This window comes from Schistocerca gregaria, chromosome 11 (genome assembly GCF_023897955.1).
Source record: "Schistocerca gregaria isolate iqSchGreg1 chromosome 11, iqSchGreg1.2, whole genome shotgun sequence".
NCBI lineage: Eukaryota > Metazoa > Arthropoda > Insecta > Orthoptera > Acrididae > Schistocerca > Schistocerca gregaria.
The window spans coordinates 17846756-17870197 of record NC_064930.1 but is presented as its reverse complement, the minus strand read 5'-3'; the positions used below and the strand labels follow the sequence as shown (position 1 = coordinate 17870197).

The 23442-nt window shown below is 39.9% G+C and overlaps 1 protein-coding gene across 7 annotated transcripts in view; it reads left to right on the top strand.

Annotated features, from left to right (window-relative positions):
- Positions 1 to 23442, top strand: part of LOC126295133 (zinc finger protein 708-like) — a 233563-nt gene that overhangs the window by 28254 nt on the left and 181867 nt on the right. For 4 of the 7 annotated variants that reach the window (XM_049987406.1, XM_049987408.1, XM_049987407.1 and 1 more), the window contains one exon: positions 5142 to 5204. The exons of 1 other annotated variant lie outside the window; for it this stretch is intronic. In XM_049987406.1, coding sequence (XP_049843363.1) covers positions 5142 to 5204 — 63 coding nt within the window. Of the gene's footprint in view, positions 1 to 5141; positions 5205 to 19363; positions 19504 to 23442 lie in introns of those variants that run through there. 2 more of the 7 variants (XM_049987412.1, XM_049987410.1) reach the window with 1 other exon arrangement.

Below are 23442 nucleotides of genomic sequence, written 5' to 3'. Positions count from 1 at the left end.
CGTTCCACTATAGACAACTTGACCCTGCTTGAGGCCGCCATCCAGCAGGCCTTCCTATGTAACCAACATTGTCTAGGGGTCTTCTTTGACATTAATAAGGCGTATGACACTACTTGGCGCCGCCTTATCCTCAAACAACTCCATGAGTGGGGCTTTCGCGGCCGTCTCCCCATCTTCATTCTGTCCTTTCTTTCTCACCGCCTTTTTCGGTATCGGGTTGGTAATGTGCTATCTGATTTGTACGTGCAGGAGAATGGTGTTCCTCAGGGCAGCGTAGCGTTTTAAGTGTCACCCTCTTTGCCGTCGCTATTAACAGTATCACGTCCACTATCCGGAGTCCTGCCCAATGCTCCTTGTTTGTGGACGATTTTACTGTTTTCTGTTCTTCCTCCAGTCTTGTCACTGCTAGTCAGCACTTGCAGCTTACGATAAAGTGCTTAGAGGCATGGACTGCAAAGACGGGTTTTGCCTTTTCTGCATACAAATCTGTGTGTGTTCATTTTAATCGTTCTCGGCGTCTTTTTACCTCCCCTGAATTGCATCTGAGGGACACCGTTCTTCCTTTTAGAGACACTGTGGGGTTCCTGGGCCTCACTTTTGATTCCAAGTTGTCGTGGTTGCCTCACCTTAAAGACCTCAAGGTGCGGGCCCTGAAGGCACTGAATATTTTGAAGTGTCTGAGCCATCGGTCCTGGGGAGCAGATCGGGCACGTTTGCTGCAGTTTTATAGGGCTTTCGTCCGATTGCGTCTTGACTATGCTTGCACCGTGTATGGGTCAGCAAGGCCTTTGTATCTGAAGATCCTTGACGCAGTACACCATGAGGGTATCAGGCTGGCCACTGGTGCCTTTCGTACCAGTCCCATCCCCAGCCTGTGTGCTGAGGCAGGGGAACCGCCGCTCGCCATCCGGCAGAAACTTCTCATGGTGTGATGGGTTTGTCATTTCCTTGCCTGTCCTACCTCCCCTGTGTACCCTACCTACCCGACCGCCTATGGAACGTCTCTTTTCCAGTCGTCCCAGGGCAAAGAGACCATTTGGGATTCGTGCCAAGCGTTTGCTTGAGTCCCTTGGTGTGGAGAGTGTGGCCCCCCAACGACAAGGTTTTACGCGCCTGCCTCCCTGGTTGCTCCAGTGGCCCAGCATCGTTCTAGACTTGTCGGAGAACCGGAAGAACTGCACTCCGGCGTTTGTTTTTACCTCCTTACTTTACAATATTTTAAACCAGCATCCGGACCATGTACCTGCATTCACAGATGGCTCTAAACAGGGGGACTCTGTTGGTTGTGCTGTTGTTTTCCCTGATCGAGTCGTCAAGTTACGGCTTCCTGCGGCGTTTACCATCCTCGATGCCAAATTGTTTGCAATCTTGCGGGCATTGGAGCAGATGAGATGTGTTCCCAGTCTTAAGTTCCTCATCTGTTCTGACTCCCTGAGTGCCCTTCAGACCATGCAACACTTGTACCCAGCGGATACGGTCGTCCAGAACATCCATGATGCGCTACTCCACCTGCAACGGCAGGGGAAGGAGGTTTCTTTCTGCTGGGTGCCGGGGCACGTGGGTATTAGGGGAAATGAACTGGCGGATGTGGCTGCCAAAGATGCATGTTCCCTCCCTCACATTGTTGAATGTGCCGTCCCCCTCCATGCTGTAACCTCCCTTTTGCGTTTTCGTGTTATGCATCAATGGGAAGAGGAGTGGCTGGCAGTTTCTGACAATAAGCTGCGTCTGATAAAGGCCACTACGCGACCATGGCGTATGTCCTACCAGTCATACAGGCGGGATGAGTTTCTCGTCACTCGCCTCCGCATTGGGCACAGTCCCTTAACGCATGGTTTTTTTACTCCGGTGGGAGGACACCCCAATCTGCAGTGCTTGTGGCGTCCAGATTACTGTTCGCCACGTTTTACTTGACTGTCTTTTATTCTCTGACCAGAGGGCGGTGGTTTCTTTGCCACCGGATTTGCCCTCTATTTTGCAAGACGACGCAGCGACTGAGGTTAAGGTCTTACGGTTTTGTGTCCTGTCCAGTCTGTTGCCTCGGATTTTAGGGAGAGGGTTTTAATGTGCTGCTGGGTGACTGGCTCACCCAGGTTTTAGGTAACAGCTCCGCCAGTCACGATTACCTCCTTGTTTCCCTTCGGTTTCTGTTCTCTTTTCCTTGTGTTTCCTTTCCTTTTTAGTGTGTTTCTTCTCCTCTTGTTTTGCCTCTGTATGTGAGCATTTGGAACTGCGTCAGGCCTGTGTCTTTTAGCCGTTCTCCTTGTTCGGTGTCCGTCTTCGTCCCTTCACCGCATGTGTTCCTGTTTCTATGCATTTGGGCGCTGATCACCACGCTGTTTAGCGCCCGTAAACCTCAAACACACACACACACACACACACACACACACACACCAGTTACTTACCAACAGGCTATGTTTTCACAAGTCTGGATGACGTCTGAATATGACACGTGATTCACATAGAGCCTATCAGCATGTAGCCTGTCTAACAGTGCTCGACGGTATGTACAAGAAAGCACTTGACCCAACAAACACCCCCAACATAAAAATGTGCAAAATTTTAGTACAAATTTCAAATAGTAATTTACATAACTTGATTTAAGATGAAAGTTTTGAAATTTTTGAAAACATAGTCCGTGATCATAAAATTTGTTAAAATTAAAATTTAAAAGTCTTGGTTGCAATCTTGTTAAAATATTTTTTATTGAAGTTAGTGATGGGTTTAGACTCTATGAAAGTCATCTTCAGATTCCAGAGTGGTGGATTGATACTGCTAGATTAGTTCTGTTGACTCTTGATGCTCGTGTAACTGTCGAGTGTTGAGTGTCGACAGAACTCGTCTAGTAGTATCCATCCACCACTCTGGACTACGAAGATGACTCTTTCATGGAGTCAAAACTGGTCACTCACTTAAATAAAAAGTATTTTAAGAAGATTACGATAAAGGCTGTTTTAAATTTTAATTTTAACTTAAGTGAAGGCAGCCCATTGGTTGTTGGCAGTGGTGCATTCCATGAGGCTGATGTATACAGAAGCTATGCTAACAGCCACAGTATGATGAGCACACCCTGAGTCCAGGTCGAAAACAGTGTGCCACAACAGCAGAAAACTGGAGCAGATCAAGGGAGCATCTAAATTGCACTGTCATTCACACTTAATACGACCACATGACCACAGTTGCTGTGCAGATCAATGGACTTGTCAGATGATTCTCATCAAAAACTTGGTCTAAGGCTAAACATGGTCACACTTAAAACAGTGTTCAGGATTACCAAATGATCGAATCCACTTCAGAAACTTGGGGGAATTAAATAGCAATAATAAGCTTGTCTGGTTGTTAGACATTACCCTAACACATTACAAAGAAACACCACAGGATATTAAGCGGTGCAACACAACCTAAATCAAGCAGTTCTTAAGATGAGAAAGCCCCTTGCATAATGTGACTTACACAGAGAAAAACCAACAGCAAACACAGATAGGCAAGACCACACCAATGTTCCGCCTTTTGTTAACACCTGTGCCAGCAACTATTAACTTGGCATAACATTTAAAGGGCTACGAGTCACTCTATTTTATCAATATTGGGTGAATGGCAAATACTGTCTGCATACTGTGCGCAGCTGTATCGAGCCCCATGGCTCCACAAGCTCAAAGTGAAAGAAGTGACACACCAGGTGCGGGATGTGAATTCAAAGAGGTAGCCTGCCATGGCTCAGATAGTAATAATAATAAAATCATTCTTATCATTATTTGTAGTAGTATATTAGTATTATTGTAGGCAGTTAATTAATACAAAGATCAATTAATAACATGTTGCTATATTGTTTCTATCTTCTGTCCAGCATCTGTCATCAAGGCATCCTCTTTGCATACACCATGTTGCTGTATTATTTTGTTGGTACACTCTTTTTTAAAGTCAAGTGGTCTATTTTGTTTCTATCAGTAAGGTGATTTCCAATCAAAAATTATTCTTTGGATACTAATTATCTAACATCCTCAACAGATGCCAATATCAGTTTAATGATTTTCTTCCTATGCCATCACTGTTTCATTTGTTCTCATTCCAGCACTTCTTTTTGACTTGTTTTTTAGTCTTGATATGCTCGTGCTGCTCCATAAATAATCTTTCCAGAATCTTTCAGCAAGTAAAAACCATAGTTCAGATTCACAGAACAGGACTGGTGTAGCCTGTAGCCTACTTTCTCTCTTTTTGTATTGTTAGAAACATGCTCGTCCCACCAAAAGGAATTCATGAAGTTAGAGTAGTATTAAGTAGTGTGCCAAGTTATGTTGTGTGTGTTTAATAATTTTATCGTAATTAAGCATTCAGTGCAGGAAACGGTTTTGTTGTAATTGTTGTAGACTTTTGATACTAATCGTAAAAGTAGTATGAGTGATGTGACACTTGAAAGTCCAGCTTCTGCTCCCGCAGAAGAGGACTCATTATAACTGACTGCTCTGTTCATCTTAATTTTAATCGGTTCTCTTTCGATGTAAGCAGTAAGTAAGTCATTCGTAAATATCCACTATCACATGCAAGTACATAATAAGATATCTCTGAGAGTTGAAGTCTTCGGCATTGGTATGGTTGTAATATTGCCATCTTTGTATGCGTACATCCATTGATGAAAGTTCTAACTGTGTGATTGGTGCATTACATTATGTGCATATATATTCACAAAAAATGCATTAAACAGTTTTTCATGTTGCAAGATGTTAAACAACCTGCAGTGGAGTGTAGTTGCATGGTTTCTTCATTGTAAGTACCTGAAACATCTTCCATTTAATAATAATTTGTTTATATCACTTAAAATCATCATGAGGCACAATTATGATTAAAACGACATTCTCACCCATCTTGTTTTGGTTGTTGGGCATCACCACCCCAAGGAAGTTCCACCAAATGGGGAAACAAAACTCAAAATGCAATGTAAAACATCAATTAGCCATCTGAAGATGAAACTATCGGTTCAGAATGGGTAATGGCACTATTTAAGTAAATGAATAGCATTATAAAAAGTGGCTTCTTGCTGTAATCTCCTGTGTAAGAATCAACCTATATTTTGTACAAAGCCACGGGCTCAATATGTCAGTTTTTGACAAAATAGTACGTATTACAGTTTGTTTTTCCCACAGGCCCAAGTTTACCCATTCCGCATGAATGTAAAAGAAGAGTTGGAGGAGGTTGCGAATAAAGAGGTAAGTTTAGAATTTATATGACTGCATGGAATTTATCATCGCTGTGTTCTGGCAAAAATAGTGAGACGGTTATCAGTTTTGTGTGTGTTCACTTTAGCAGTCCTGTTTTTACTTTAAGATAAAGATGACAAGGCTTACAGTATTATAGTATGCCACCAGATTAGAAACGAGGAAACAGGTGAAATAGAACATTTTGTTACACTTTACCCATATGGATATAAACATTATCTTTGAGCAGGTGAAGTAGCTTAGCTTGTGAGTTTTTTTTAGAATTGGTTCTTTACATTATAAGCACAAATAAGAATTAAATGTGATTGCATTGATGAAGTTATATGAAAGTTGGTACCAAGTCTCAAGCCATGATTTCCTGTTTTAATGAATAGTTCCCTTAATGGTTCCATGTACGTGAACTCCAGCATTGGATGTTTTTATTCGCCTTGTTATAATGCTGTGACAGTTACAGAATAATTCAAGGAAAATCTACACAAAGTAGTGCAGAAAAAGCAGGTGATCATAACCTACTGAGTAGAGACTAAGATGTCTGTGCATACATTGCAGGTGGTATGGACAGGCAGTCTTGTAAAGTACTTTCGAACAGTTGTCTGAAAGCTGTCATAAGTTGCTGCTTTGACAGCCCACACAAAGTTGAAATACTTTATACCTCGTAGCTATGAACAGGTGTGTCCTTATAGATGATATTAGTGCAAAGATGGGTTAGTGATCATGAAACCAATGCAGCAACAATGGTAAATGAAGTTAATGAATCCTTAGAGAAGGCTAGGACAATAGATCTCCTAGAAAGAGCAGGTAAGTAGTTACTAGCATTCCATTTAGACAGGGAGTGAATGTCGTTTACTTCCAATATGATTTACATAGTGGAATATGGGCCAGTGTTAAATGGACTGTAAATCTCACACTGAATATGTGGTGGGTAACTGAATTAGGCAGAAAAGACCCACTGTGGTTTAATAACAATTTGAAAATGCTGAGGAAGCAGACTGTTGTACACCTAGTTCAAAAAAGTACACACACTGGTGACAGGAAAGAGTTAATGGAAAACCATGTGTCTGTAAAGATATATGCGTGAAGCATATAACTGCCACCATCATACATGAGCGACAGATTTTACAGAGAACATGGGACATTTCTGGTTCTATATAAAATCAAAGGCATCTATACAGTCAGTCATTGACCAACCAGTCTGATGTGGCTTTGGAGGAAAGCAGATGACGATCACTAACACCTCTCTGTACTGAGTTTCAGAGTTTGTGCAAGAGAAACATACATAAATGTTTATTTATTTATTTTTTTTCCCCCACTGTAACACAGACTCCTGTACTTGGATCCCTGAAATAGAGTTGCAACTGGAAGAGTTGAAAACAAAATAGTTGCCATGTACAAACAGAATCACAAATAATTTGTCCAGAGAGTACTCCACAGCATTGACCCCTTTAATTAGCTTGCCTCTATTGCAAATCTCTCGCATAGTGCAAAGACCCAGGCAGCTTGGAAAAAATTCAGGTGGCTTCTGTATATAAGAAAGGTAAAAGAACGTACCTGCAAAATTACAGACCACTGTCATAACACTTATTTGCTCCAGAGTTCCTGAACATATCCTCAGTTAAAATATATTTTATTTATTTGAAACAGATAAGTTTCTATCCACAAATAAGCATGGATTTTGTGCAATACTCATCTTGGTCTTCTGTCAAATTATATACTGCAAACCATGGATGACGGGCAACAGGCTAGATTCCACATTCCTACATTTCGGGAAAGCATTTGATACAGTGCCCCACTGTAATACTCTCAATGGAGGTATGAGCATATGAAATAGGTTCCCTGATATGTGAATGGCATGAAGCCCTCTCAAGTAACAGAGGCCAGTACTTTGACCTCAACATAGACTGCTTCTCAGAGACAAGAGTATAATGGAAAGTGCCACAGAAATATTTTATAAGGGTGTTCTTATTGTCTATGTATGAAATGATCTATGGGCAGCATTCTGTATCAGTTTGCCAATGGCATTGTGTACAGGAAAGAGTCATCACCGAGTGACTAAGAGGATACAAGATGACTTGGACAAACTTTTTATTTGGTGTGATGAATGGCAGGTGTAGAAATATTCAAGTGAATGCAGATGAATAGGACAAACAAACCCACAATGTTAGAAAGCAACATTCGTACTGTAAATATTGACAGTCTGGTCAATAAAATGTTCAGGTGTAACATTGCAAAGTGATATGAAGTGGAACAAACACACAAGGATGGGGAATGGTCAACTTTCTTTGTATTGGGAAAACTGTGGTTCATCTGTGAAGGACACTGCATATAGAATACAATAGAAATGCCTAGTAGTAGTAGCAGTAGTACAAGGTGACATCCACCATGCACCGTTTGATGGCTTGAAGAGTTCTTATGCAGACTTAGATGCACAGCAGCGAGGAAGAAGCTAATAAAGTTGCAGATTCCATTCTCATGCTTTTTAAGTTGGGAAAGCCTCTTTGTGAGGCTAATAAGTTGTTTACTGGAGTATGTGACAGAGCCAAGGATTGGACATCTTCTTTCGTCGTCAAGGGAATACATGACAGAAAAGTAAACATAAAATTAAACTAGAGGTAAAGCTGTCATCAGCCTGGAGGTTTTAAACACCGGAGTACTCTACTACAGACAGTCCTCCTGACTACCATGTGCTGTTACCCTCTTTCCACCTCTGAACTGGTCCTTTGGATTTGTAGTGTCATAATTACCCATTGAGCCACCAAATACTAGAAAATGGCAGAAGAATTTAGCAATAAAGTCGAGAGTTATTCTCATTGGGTAATAATAGCATTGGGGTCATAAAATGAAAAACAGAAACCAGAAAAAAGAATTACATAATCTTAGATTCCATATGGAATGCCCACCAAAAGCAGGTGCTGAACACCGGGGAGGTCATATGGCCATAAAATGCAGTTAGCAGATTCTGTTACACAAAAAAGCAGATTCAGTTACACAAAAAACAGTGCTGAACTGGCCCCTCTACACAAAAACAATGCTGAACTATCCCCTCTGTGCCATCTGAATTTTCATTTTTGGAACAGTGGTTTCTCACATGTGTAGAGAAAGCAAAGGTCATTTCAGTTTGTAAGAAAAGTCACAGGAAATATGTGCAAAACTACAGACATACCTCGTTGGTGCAAAAATTGTCTTGAATGATTTTGCGATTCTGTATGATGGCCCTTGAAAAAAATCAATTCATCTGAAAGAATGGTAATGGACCTACAATTACTGGTCATGTGATACTGTTTAGTCTGCTTATTCACAGTGGTGCCACAATGTAGTCAGCCTGTAAAATGAGGCCGTAGTTCTGAAAGCTAACTAAGTTGCTGTGCCTTTCAATGTCTCGGCACTTCTGCTATGCAGTTAGTCATTACCTAATGCCTTAACTTACATGCAAGCAGTAAGATTCATTAAAACTGAATGGTACAAATGGAAATGTGTGAAGTACCTGCCATTACCACATGTAAACTTTACAAATACCTTCTCTTGTGGTGATGTCCAACAGTCATAGCTATGGAATGAAAGTGAATGTTTCAATAACTGCCAAGTAATTTGTGGAAAAAAGTATTTCAAGTATAGTTACATGTTGGCAATATAAAAATATCATTGAATCTGCGAATCCTACTTTCTGTAGTGTTTAATCGGTTACCACCAATAGCATGTGCTTTCATGTATTGCACAAATTTTGTCCATATTCATTTTTTTTCCTTCCTCTCCCCTCCACTCTTTTGGCACCCCCATCCCAATGGTGTCTCACCTGTTTTTTCAGTGTACATTTGTTGCCTCGCTAAATATTTCAAGGCTTTCTACTTCAGGTTACAGCCAGCTTTCAATTCCAAGGATATTTTGGTGATAACTTTCCTGGAGGGCACTAAATTCAGAAACTACAGGTACGTCAAGAATTTACTGCTAGGATTTTGGTGGTACTATGGTCTTTACTTTGTATGCATTCTGATTTCTGTATCTCTACACTGAGTAGCGTGTGTTAATCAGAGGGAAAGAAAGCTTGCTATGTGTAGTGCACCCATGACCGATCAAGTATTCCTACAATGCTCCACCTCATAATGCATGTCCAGCAGTATGCAGTCCAGACAGTCGCAGAATTGGCGAAGCCTTTGGTTGAGACCCTCCACTCATTCCAAACCAAAGGACTCCAATTATGGGAATGCTGCTACAAACTGTGTGTGCTGCATATACTCCATGTGTGGGTCCAGGGCTCTTCGCCAGTTGTGCTACCTGTCCATATAAACTGAAGATGGCTTCAGAACCCAAACTATGGGCATCGTTGGTGCCAGCACGAGCCACAACGCGCAGACAGGTGCACACTGCATGTTTGATAGCCACAGCCAGAACATTCTCCACATCTCTGATGGACAAAGTTCAAAACCATCGTATAATATGCGTTAGATGAGTATGTGCCAAGCAAGATCGTAAAAGATGGGAAAGAACCACCGTGGTACAACAACAGAGTTAGAAAACTGCTGCGGAAACAAAGGGAACTTCACAACAAACATAAACATAGCCAAAGCCTTGCAGACAAACAAAAATTACGCGAGAGGCTTTCAATGAATTCGAAAGTAAAGTTCTATGTACTGACTTCGCAGAAAATCCTAAGAAATTTTGGTCCTATGTCAAAGCGGTAGGTAGATCAAAACAAAATGTCCAGATACTCTGTGACCAAAATGGTACTGAAACAGAGGAAGACAGACTAAAGGCCAAAATATTAAATGTCTTCTTCCAAAGCTGTTTCACAGAGGAAGACTGCACTGTGCTTCCTTCTCTAGATTGTCAGACAGTTGACAAAATGGTAGATACCGAAATAGACGACAGAGGGATAGAGAAACAATTACAATCGCTCAAAAGAGGAAAGGCAGCTGGTCCTGATGGGATACCAGTTCGATTTTACACAGAGTACGCAGAGGAACTTGACCCCCTTCTTGCAGCGGTGTTCCGTAGGTCTTCTAGAGAGCGAAGCGTTCCAAAGGATTGGAAAAGGACACAGGTCATCCCCGTTTTCAAGAAGGGACGTTGAACAGATGTGCAGAACTATAGACCTATATCTCTAACGTCGATCAGTTGTAGAATTTTGGATCACGTATTATGTTCGAGTATAATGTCTTTGCTGGAGACTAGAAATCTACTCTGTAGGAACAAATGTGTGTGTTTGTGTGTTTTGTTCATTGTGCCTGTCTGCCGGCGCTTTCCCGCTTGGTAAGTCTTAGAATCTTTGTTTTTAATATAATTACATTGTCAGTAAGACAATCAGTGTCAGGGTGAGTGTCCAACAGAGCTAACCCATTAAGTCGATCCTCCTTCATTGTCGAGCTCCGCCATGTCTCTGTATACCACCAAGTTGAAAAACTTCTTTATGCTGTAGCAACAGATGCAGATAGACAAGCAAATATTTTGTACAGCATGTGCAAAGTAGGATAGTCAGATCTAGAACAGAGAAACAATGCTTGCTTAAGAGAATCACAATCATTAAGGGCTTTTATGCTCGTTTGCTTGTAGTGAAGAATCCGTCCCATTAGTCTCTCTTTAATCACAGTGTAATTATTCTTCAAAGAATGGTAGTTCAGTTAAGCACTGATTCAGTTTCTGCACCAGATCATTACCATGATGTTTCAGTAGTTGTGAACGCAAAAGTATGTTCAATTTTAAATGATAAATATTTTCTTAAGCAAAACGTTTTTGTATGTCAGTCATAACATGGTCCAGTGTTGGAATAAAAAGTTCTTTTCCAGTACGTCATAGCATCATCATTGTGATCAGTTTTCCCTGTGCCTTTGTCAGCCTGTAACAAAAGGAACACTCATTTTCACATTGAACTCTTCCACAACTGCCTTTGCCTCTTTAACAATATGAGCAAAGTGGCTCTCAGCATTAGTCCTCATGCCATCATACAACTTGAACATCAAATCTAATTTTGCTTTTACCATTGTGATGTCCAAGATAGGGACTAGCAAGATTTTACTGGCTGGATATGTTACACACATGTCACTCACTGTAAACAGAGAGTGATAATAATCTCGCAATTACAGAGAGTGCACAGGAAAATATTGGTTTTGGTAGCCATTGTTCTGTTCCTCCAACACTGTATTTTTTGAAGAACTTTGCAAACTGTTAAGAAATCAGCTGCAAATTGAATAACAGCATCATGTCGCCCAACCCATCTCGTTTGACAATGTGACTGGAGTGAGTGTTGTAAGTGACTTCTCAAGGTTGCAAACCACTTGATAGGTACTGTAGAGAACGATACTACTTTTTCAATAGTACCAAGTGAGTTTCTCACACTTGTAATGTTGCAACTGTGAGACACAGCGAGGTTGAGCTGACGACTTCGACGCGGTGCTACCTGCACGATGATAGCTTTCTTTTTTATTGTAGCCACAGCTCCTTTCTATTCCGACATATTAACTGAGCAACCATCATATCCTATACTCGCACATTTCTCCAGGGACAAAGAAAGGCTTTCCATTCTTCTCAGAATCGTAGTACCTAATACTTCACCAGTAACGATACTCTATTCATCTTGACACTCTTGAGGGTCATCATCAATGTTTCCACTACAATCCTTGTCTTTATTGATGTCAATGAAACTAAAAAATCTTTCGTGTGATTTGCCATCAACATATCTTTCAGCTAAACTCAGTAGGGCAATGTGTGCTATGTTCATAGCCTCAACGAAGATTATGCTGTAATAACAAGAATCTTCGATTTCCTCCAGTAATCTTGATAACATCACTGTTTCACAGCATGAAATAAATTTGTTACACGTTGTTTTACATATCTAAGTGGCATTTGCTTTAGTGGTCGCAAGGTGATGTCTTAGTTGCAAGTCTCCAGTGTCAATTGTAAATCTTAGAAGTGCTCTAAAGTTTCCCGTGTTACTATACTTTCACGATCATTATCGTTTTCTAATAGACTCCCATCATCTGTATGACATCGCAGAGGAATATTTTGCTTTCCATGAAATATGATTGTGTTTGTTGTAAGTACAAGATAGTCTCTGTTTTCCCTAACGCTTCCCATTATCTGTCTTGACAATTTATGACAAGTTTGTGTTCCTCATGTTGCCATAGATAAGTTTGCATCTGTTGACACTTCAACATGGCACTTGAGCTGGGAGTGAGTTGCAAGGTCACCATTTTTACCAAGTTTGGCAAACTTTGTTAATAGTTCAGTCACAAGTTTCTTGGCAATAATGAATTTCTTTCCTCCGGCCATTTAATTATTCACAAAAATCGAACAGTTAATGCAAAGAAGTCCCTTTTTAACTTCAGAGAACACTATCCATGGATACTGTCAAAATGATTATCGTGCACTTGTGTACGTTCAACCTGCCCTCTCCTGCTGTGCTCAGAAGTAGGAAAGACATAACCTTCTCCAGGTTTCCTTAGGGTTGTGAGAAGCTTGTTTCATATCACTAATATTTCCTGATGCTAATATATCCAAGTAATTGCCAATATCCGTGAAAAGGAATCAGTCGATGAACGTTGTTGTGGAAGTTTCGATGAATGGCTGGGCTCTGCCTTTACATCTGGTGGAGTTTTGCAGCTAAATGGTGACTGGACTCATCAGATGTTTCTAATTTCTTCTCTTTATTACATAACGATCCATTTTATTATATTTTTATGATGTAGGTAAACTAGATGCCAATTATTCTCGAATAAATACTTTATTCGCACTGAAAAATGCAACACTAGTACACTTAGCACTAGAACACACTCGGCCATACTCCCCATATTTCTAATATTTCTAAGCACAATACGGACTGGAGTCCGTGGTAGCAGCCAATATTGCAGTTGTTCATTTTTATCACTTCAAAGTTATCACAAATATTGTAGCTTTCTGACTGACTACCTGGCAGCAACTCTGCTTCTTATATATAATGTGGCTCAGTTGTTTGGAGAACATTCATTGCCATAATGTCAAATGTACTTTCGGCCACTTATAAGACACACTGGTGATGTGTTGTCCCCCCCCCCCCCCCCCAAACTAAATTTTCAATAGGTGCTTGCTAAGTCATGTGGCAGCTACAGCAGGGTTAAGATGAACAACAAAATGAGTAAATGAGGGCATGAGTCTCACATTCCCACAAACAAGGAAAAGCAAAATACAGATAGAGAATTGCTTACAATATTGGTTCCCATGCAGAAAGACGCAGTAAAAGGAAATTAAGACAAACATATTTATTAAACTGCTAATATTACTACTGCAGAAGTGCTGTATTTGTTCCCCACACATTGTACCACTCAATTAGTTTTTTTTAGCGAATGCCACAAGAATCTTTCATTTCGGCTAGGAGATATCAGAAGAATCATGGAAGAACAAATATGAATGTGACAAGAGGGCAGTTGCTGTAATCTTAACTTTGGTGGTGTGCATAGATGTTCACTGACAGCTACAATATTACCAATAGTGTGGCTGCATCATAATGCCATTTGAGTATGAAAAGTGAACATGATATTTTACATGTTTTATATTTTGTACAATAATGATATGGCATTGTGTTTCAGAATGAAGGAACTTTTATTTAGGAAAATTAGTGGGCTTCTTGGCTTCGCCTGGGTATTCATTTACTCCAATTCTAACATCCTTGACCTCCATTCTCTGTCCATGTCCCCTCCCCAAGAGCCTTTTATTGTGATTCGTTGACTGAAAAGGTCAAGGTGATGGTATACTGATGTGATGCGAAATTGTAGGTCCACCCACCCCCTGTGGTGCTTAGTGTCTAGAATTTGGGCACTTCTCTGAATTGCAGCACTAAACTTAACTGTAGAGATTGTGGATGAGTGTTGCTTGCAAATGCCCCGTGTGCCTCTCTCTCCATCTATGTCCACTGCGGAAAGCACCACACTCCCTGCTCACCAGATTACACTGTTTTTTAGAGAGTGGATAAAATACTCAGGACAAACGTACTGACAAAGAGGCCAAAAGGAAGTGCAAGCAGTTGTCCCCAGCATGTACACAATGTCACATACTACAGCTACAAAGACATTTCCCCTCTGCTGATGGTACTCCTGCCTGTTACTCTTTCTGTAATGGGCCCTGAGGGCCACTCAACCATCCCTGGCCTCTGATTGTTTGGGTTCTCCTCTTTTGCTGCTTTTTCCACACCTGCTTTGGGATCAATAGCGTCCCATCCACCAGGGACATTTGTCCCCACCTCCCAGCCTGAGATGAATAAGCTGATTCGGGCTTCTTGTGCTAGGAAGGGGTCCTTAAGAACACTTCCTTCCCTAGGTTGCACTGGTCTACAACTGGACACCAGCAAGTGGCTGAAGGCTCCACGGGCTGTTGGTCGAACTGCTTTACGATAATCATCTTTACCTGCAACTGATTCAGAGAAGCCCTTGGCATCATCAAAATCCTATAAGGAGAGGAGAGACAAAAGTGCTTCAAGGAGGACCTTCCAGTGGACCCCACACCGGCAGATCCCACCTGTTCAACTCCTGTGGCCAAGGCAGAGATTCCAGCAACCCTTGAGGCCCCAGTTTGCTCCACAGAATGGAATTTGAAATGGAGTTTGCACATATGTTCTGGATACACTGTATAGTGAACTGCAGCTCCTTGATATACCTTTAGAGGCTGTGGCATACGGGTAAGTTCATTTCAGCATAGTACTGTGCGCAGTGTTTACCTCCGTTCTGATTATAAAGCATCTCATGACATATTGTTTGTACTGGTTTCACACCTCCCCCCCCCCCCCGTTTCGTAACCATGGGCAATTTCAATACCCATAACCCTTTGTGGGCTTTAACCATGATCACTGGCCGTTGTAAGGATCACGGACACTGACTGGTACAGTTTGAACTTTGCGTCTTAAATACTTATACCCCTACACATTTCAGCATGGTACATACTTTTCTCACCCATTAACTATTTCATTTGCAGCCCTTGGCTTCTCCCATCCATCCACTGGGGAGTTCATGATGACCTGTGTGGTAGTGGCCATTCCACAATTTCCTGTCCCTCCCTCAGCCGCACTACCTTGGATGCATGCCCAAATGGGCTCTCAACATTGCTGGCTGGAGTGCGTTTGCCTTTGCTGCCAGCCTTGACTCCCCGCTGCATGGAGAAATCAACAAGACAGTCCAGAATATAATTACAGCCATTCATTTGGCAGGTGATTTAGCAATCCCGTTCCTTGGGCCTGCTCTGACAGAAGAGAGTATCTTCACAGTCATCAGAGATTGCAGAGGCCATTAGTGGTAGTAGGCAGGCTTTCCAGCACTGTAAGTGGCACCAATCAATGGGGCATCTTATTTACTTTAAGTGGCTTCATGCTTGGGTCTGCCACATGATGAAATGATGTAAACAAGATTTCTGGGAGCAGCACGTTTCAACCATCAGACCATATACCTCACATTTGCAGGCTTGACCTAAGATGAGACATGTCTACATATGCCAGACACTAGTACGGCGTATCTGCTAATGCCTTGAAATTCCACTGTCTTCACTGACCCAGACACCATTGCACAACATTTTGCTCTGCATATGCTAGTCTCAGCATCTGAGAATTATCAATCTGTCTTTCATGGTATCAAGCAATGGATAGAGCAAAAGCAATTATCTTTTACTACATGCCACCTGGAGCAGTATAAAGCTCCATTCAGTGAGTGGGAATTCATCAGTGTCCTAGTCCTCTGTGCTGGTAAAGCACCTGGGCCAGGTCACATCCACAACCAAATGGTCAAGCACCTATCAGTGGATTGTCAGCATCGTATCCTTGCCATTTGTTCCCATTGTAACAATTAGAAAGTATCATTCTCACAGTGCTGAAATTGGGTAAGCACCCAGTAAGTGTCACCAATGTTCTCCGTAAATTGCTTGAATATGCAGTGAGCTGGCAGCTGTGTGGCTCCTTGAGTCTCGGGGTCTTCTGGCTTTATCCCAGTGTGGTTTTCGCCAAGGCTGTTCCACAACTGATGATCTAGTTTGCCTACAGTCTGCCAGCTAATCAACTTTTGCCCAATGTCAATGCATTATAGTCATTTTTTTCGACTAACAAAAGATGTATGGCACCAGGAGATGGTGCTATATCCTTGCTTCCTTACATGAGTGTGTTCTGTGGGATCCACACCCAATTTTTATCTAGAATTTCCTGTCACAGTGTATGTTCTGGGTTCTAGTTGGTGCTTCCGGCTACAATCCCCATATCCAAGAGAATGGAGTCCTGCAGGGCTCTGTACTGAGTGTCCTTGTCTTTCTACAAGTCATCAGTGATCACCTCCAGCTGTGAGGTCATCAGTATGTAACATTACAAGACATATTGGGACATATTGATGTATTCGATACTGTAGACTTTTAGGGGATGTCGATACAGATATGCAAAATGTAAAGGGAAACTTTGGTGATGTTTAAATATTGTACTGTGTCAATATTAGGACATTTTGCACAGAAAGAACAAAAATAGAATTAATGTAAATATATATTAGTGTTAGTAACCTATTTTCATTCAATTTTGTAATTATATTTCATTTTGTGAAAGAAAGACTCACTGTTTGCTGTAGCTCTGATTAATTGTATAAATTATCAGTTTTGAGCTAAATTATTTCGTATAATATGGACAAGATACTTTTAAAAACTCACCAGCTAAAGAGAAAGTCTGTGAATGAACGTTTGATGCACACTTCTGGAACTTTCTATGGAGAAATTCTATATTATGATCGCAAAAATACGAAAACTTGTGAAAACTGTTTCATAATCTAATTTCGAAAGACGATTTGTATCAAGAAATATTGCTAAAAAGATTTATTTACGTTTTGAAACACGATTTAAATCGTTTTACATATAAATAGTTGTTCTAAATCACTCAATAAATATCCAGAATCAAATGTCAAGATATTTCTGGAAACATCGGTACAAATCTGGTGAAGGTTATCCAGAAGCTGGTAGAAAAATGTTATAAAATCTATTTGGAAATTATGCTTTGTAAGAATTTATATGTACTGATCCTTTTACTTACTTTAATCTGTACTAAAATTCTGTAATGTCTAATTTAGTTTTAAGTCGTGAATTGCTATCGTATTATAAACAAAACATTGTCAAAGACTCTCATTGTTTGGAAAGATATTAATACACGTAGGAGTTGTCAGTGGCCAGTTCGGATATGCAGTGCGATAAGCTCTGAGAGTCAGTTGTTGAGTCTGTGAAGTCTGTCAGTTCTGTTTGTAAATAAACGTCTGTAATGAAGAATTACTTGTCGTCAATATGAACTCAAGACCTTTCGCACGAAGCAGACACCTCTTAATGCAACGTTTTAATTTGGTATTGAGGAGCCGAAATGTTATAATTTGGCGGAGGAAGCAGAGGATTTGGCGACCACCCAGTGATTCTTCAAAATAAAATACGTCTCTTCTGGGATCACAAGAAGAAAATACGTCTGTTTTGGGACCACAAGAAGAGGATATACGACGGACCAGTCATTCTTCAGAAGTAAATACGTCGATTCTGGGGTCACAAGAAGAGGAGTGAATCAACCGAGCGAAACCATCCTGGAATTGAAGAAATTTCGCCAAACACGGACACCAACGACCGCCGACGGACACTAAGATAAGTATCTGCTTTCTAAAATAATGGGAAAAGACGCAGATTTCAGTACTGACAGCGGTGTAGCAAGTACACCTATTAGGGAAAGTGCTTCGGACAGTGTAGGAATGTTGGAAATGTTAAAACAAATGTTTTCAGAGTTAAACTCGAAGATGGACGATTCTCGTGCCGAATTACGTCATCAAATTGAACAGACACAACAACAGATGGACAGGTCGATTTCGACGGCTGTGTGTGATTTAAAATCAGAAATAAATTCAAATACAGAACAGATTGCTCACACTAATCAGGTTCTCGAAGAATGGCGAATTACTTTTGAGTCAAACCAAAAAGAACTTAGTTGTCGTGTGGACACGGTTGAGAGCAAAATTTCTGTCCTTGAAACTGATTTAAGTAACGAAATTTCAAATAACCAGTCAAAACTTAAAAAAGTTGATTTTGTAAATGAGGAAAATTCTCAATTGAGAAATGAATTTGACCAGACAAAACGATTTTTTGAAAGCGAAATTGAATCTTTCAAATCTGATTCTGACAAAAAGGTCACAGAAATTTGTAGTAGAGTAGGTAATGTCGAAAAAAGTGTAGACAGAAAATTTGTAGAAATACAAGAAACTATGTTGCAAAAAGGTTTTAGTAATAGTTGTAATGGGGTATTGGGAAATTTTACCATTAAAACTTATCCCGATGACAAGAATATACACCCAAAGGACTTCATGCAATTCTGCAAGGAGCAGTTCACGTCCATAATGACAGATAGTGTTAAGATAAAATTTGTAAAGAAATTACTTGATGGTGAGGCGATTTCGTGGGCCAATCAGAATTGTTCCGCGGAAATGTCCTTTGAAGATTTCGAAAAATGTTTTCTAACCAAATTTTGGTCTGAAACTGAGCAAGCTCGAATCAAAAGTGAATTCTTGAATGGTCCTAGTTACAGAGAATCTGATGGGTCAATGAAAGCCTGTTGTGAGAAACAGTTGCAAAAATTAGTGCATCTGGATAAGCCATTTGATGAGCTAACTCAAATTGATGCACTAAAACGGAGACTTCCGAAAAGAGTACAATGGGGTTTAGTATATGGTCCAGACGAGTCCATAGAACAATTCTTGAAATATGTGGACAAACTTGATAGAGCCTTTGAACAAAACAATAGATTTAACGACTTTGTAGGTTCATCACACAGAGGGTGGGAACCGAACTGTGGAAATAATAACAATAATAGTGGATGAAGAAACTTTAACAACAGGGATAATTATAATAGCAATGACAGAAGAAATTTTGGTAAGAATGATCAGCACTTAATTCAAACAGAGAATGGGAAAATCGAAACAGGTCCTGGGGTAATGACATGAGAGAAGGTAACCCGAGGCAGGGAAACGACAGACATAGGCCTTTAAACGACTAAATGCTCCACTGGGAGTCTGTCAGTTTGGGGCAAGGAATTTTCAAAATCAGGCTAATTTCACCCGGAACAGACAGCACTATAATCATAGACCTAACCAGTATAGACAGTATGCTTATGATCGATCTGTAGATCGAGGTAATGAAAAAATTAAATTTGACAGGAAATTTTGGAATGTCATCAGAGAAAATACTAGAAACAACTGTAATAGGAACCAGGCTACCTTTGATGAAGTAGGCTTAGAAGATGATATAATTGCAAATTTATATAATCAAGAAGCAGCACCTAATGCTGAAATGAAAGGTAAGGATAACTTTGATAATTTTGGATTGTACAAACTTATGTGTGGTGATGTTTTAGATGTAAGTTGTCATAATGATGTTCGTACTGAAGTTTCTGGAAAGTCTGATATTCATGTGGATGTGGTTGGTGAAGATGGTGTTGTGAGTAATGTTGGTGATACTAGTAGTGTTTGTAGTGTAAGCTCAGGCAATGATGATGATAATGTTGATGTTAAGGCTAATGGTGATTATGTACTAGAAGATTTTGAAGGTGAATTGGATGGAATAGTTTATGTTGAAGTTAAGGAGGATGTTATAAGCAATAGTGTTGAGAATAGTTGTGCCAGGAACTCTAACTACATTCCACATGAGAATCAGATTGTGCCAGTTCAGCTTAGTAATACATCAGGAGACAGGGGGGTTGATTGTGCTGATGCATCTGAGATTATTTTGAAATCTGTTTGGGACAAATTTAAAGATAACAGTGATGACAATGATGTTAAGATCAAATTAAGGGAAATTTGTGAACCAGTTTCTGCTTTTAAGCCTAATGAAATCATCAAAACGGGGTACTAGTCAGGATGTGTGTGAGGTAAATAGTAATCCAGACATTCCAGTAAATTCCAGTAGACCTAGAAGTTTGAAGAAAGTATTGCCTAATAAAGAAAACCTAAATATGGAACAGAGGTATGATGAGATAGCAGAAGATCTTTTGTATGAAGAACAGGAAGAAAGGGAAAACACCACTATTGGTAGTCCATACATAAAAATTAAAGCTGCAGGTTGGGAAGGGTATTGTTTGATTGACACAGGGAGTCCAATTAGTGCCATTTCAAGCAAATTAAGAGATATAATTAAGCATGATCCTGACTTTGTTGAATTACCAGTTGTTGGAATAAAAATTAGAGGCATTACTGGCAAACTGAGCAAAATTGTTAATAGACAGGTGTTGTCCTTCAGTATAAATGATGTACAGTTTACGCAAGGATGTCTTGTAATAAGTGACCTAAATGAGAATGTACTGTTGGGTATGGACTGGATATTAAAAGCTAATACAGCATTTGATTGGGAAAAGAGTTTGTTTACCTTTATTGATCCTATGACGAGAGTATGTTCCAGTACTGACATGTCGGTTCAAAACTGGGCTGATAAGGGAATTGAAATTAGGGATGTTACATTTTCTAAAGACAGTGGTTATTGTGTAGAGGAAATTACTGAGGATTATGATGATGGAGAAAAGGGGGATATAGTTCAAGAAAAATTACGGGAATCAGATAATTTGAACCAAGAACAGAAGGTAGAGTTAGAACGATTATTGTGGAATTACTGTGATGTTTTTGATGATAGACCTGGCAGAGTAAAGAATTATCAATGTAAACTCAGATTAAAACCACATGAGCCATTCTTTATAAAACCTTATAGTGTACCCATTGCAAAGAGAAAAGAGGTAGAAAAGGAACTTCAAAAGATGGAAGAGTGGGGCATCATTGAGAGAAGTAAGAGCCAATACAATAATCCTTTGGTAGTGGTTGCAAAACGTGATGGCAGTGTCAGGCTTGTACTAGATTCAAGACACCTAAATAAGTATCTGGAAAGAGAGACCAATCATCCCGAGAATATAGACGAATTACTTCATAAATTTGAAAGAATGAAATACATGACCAGTTTAGATCTCACATCAGGATTTCACCAAGTAGAATTAAAAAATGATTCCAGAAAGTATACTGCCTTTTTGTATGGGGGAAGATGTTACCAGTATTGTGTGGTACCATTTGGGCTGAATGTCTCAGTAGCCGAATTCATTAGAACACTTGACTTTGTTTTGGGAAAAGATCTTTTATCAAAATTAACTGTGTATGTAGATGACATTTTGATCACCGGAGAAACGTGGGAAGAACATGTTAATACTTTGAGGTAGGTTTGCAATAGATTAAGGAAAGGGGAATGTCACTTAAATTATCTAAATGTAAGTTTGGTATGAAAAAATTGGAAGTTTCCGGGGGACAGTATTTCTGAGGAAGGTATTTTGCCAGATCCTGAAAAACTCGAGGCAATCGCAAAATTCCCAATTCCAAAAACCAAGAAACAACTAAAGTCATTTTTCGGGATGTGCGGTTACTACAGAAAGTTCATTAGTACCCAAGCTATAAATGCTCCAAGTCTTAACAGATTGCTGAAGAAAAACACAATGTGGGTTTGGGATCAGGAATGTGAAGCTGCTTTTGAAGAAATAAAAACAGTTATGTAACAGTCAAATTTTGTACCGTCCTGATTTAAGTTTACCTTTTTGCATTATGGCAGGTAGTAGTGATTATGGCCTAGGTGCTCACCTTTTCCAAGAAGTAAATATAAATGGGAAAATAGAACACTGGTCTATTGCTTTTGCTAGTCGAACCTTGAAAAAACATGAGAGGCAATACACTGTTACCGAGAAAGAGCTTTTGGCCATTTACTGGGCATTTTCTAAATTCAGAAATTATTTATTGGGAAACCAGGTAGTTGTCTACACAGACCATAAGGCATTAATTTATATTCAAGAATGTAGGTTGCATTATGGAAGGATTACCAGGTGGGCACTCTGGTTACAACAATTTAATTACTCAATAAAATATCTTAGAGGACCCGATAATGTAGTTGCTGATGCTTTATCTAGACTACATGTGGGGGGTGACTTTGAAGATGACAGTGGGGAATGTGAAAAAGAATTCAAAATTATGTATTTAAGAGGGGTGGACAATGAACAAGAAATCAGAGACATTTGTAATGACATGCGACGGAATCAGAACCACGATGAGAACTGTAAACTGGTCAAAAGTTATTTAGGGAAAAAGGGACATGAAAAAGTAGGAGATTATTACAAAATCTACAAGGGGATTCTGTTCATGAGAAACAGTGTAGATAGCGATGTATGGAAATTATGTTGGCCTGAACAGTACATCAGTGTACTCATCAAGTACATTCATGAAAGTTTTGGTCATTGTGGGATTCAAAAGTGTATCCAGAAAATCCAAGAAAATGTGTACTTTAACAACATAGCCAGGAGGGTTAGAAAAATTTTGACGGGTTGTGACAGGTGCCATAGAGTAAAACTATCCAACCAAACTTGTCGAGGATTGATGCAAAACATCTGACCAAAGGAACAACACGAGTTAGTCGCTGTCGACTTATATGGACCATTACCGAAGACCAGAGGAGGCTATTGCTACATTTTTGTTATGGTTGATGTTTTTCAAAATTCGTTAAGTTATACCCTCTTCGCAAGGCAAACAGTAAGAGAATTATTTCAAAAATCAGAGGAGACTATTTTGGCAGGGTTGGAAAACCTCACAAAATCTTATCAGACAATGGGACTCAATTTACTTCTGGAGTATGGAAAGCTTTTGTTGAAGATGAAAATATAAGTCACATTCTTATTTCAGCTTATCATCCGTCAGGAAACCCTTCGGAGAGATACATGAGGGAAATTGGGCGATTCTTTAGAACCTACTGCAATACTGATCATGCTAGTCGGATTGACGATGTTGAGAAATTCGAAGATGTTGTGAACAGCCTACAGCATTCCTCAACAGGGTTTTCGCCTTATGAAATACAGTATAATAGCAAACCACCACATCCAATTAGTGATTTCATTGATTTTCCAGTCTGCAAACCATTAAGTACTCGAGAGAGAGGAAATAGTGAGAAAGACCATGAAATCTCAAGGTGATAAGAGGAAATGTAGACATGACAAAAGATTGAAGCCTACTCAATTTAAAATTGAAGACTTGGTCCTTCTTAAAACACAAGAGAAGTCTAAAGCCATCAGTGGTGAATTAAAAAAGTTTTTTGACATATACATTGGACCTTTCAAGATTCAGGACAATCCTCATCTGAATGCTTACCGTCTAGTCTACCCAAATTCTGGCAGACTGTTTGGCCTACGAAACGTGACCGAAATTAAATTGTATAAAAAAATGTAAAA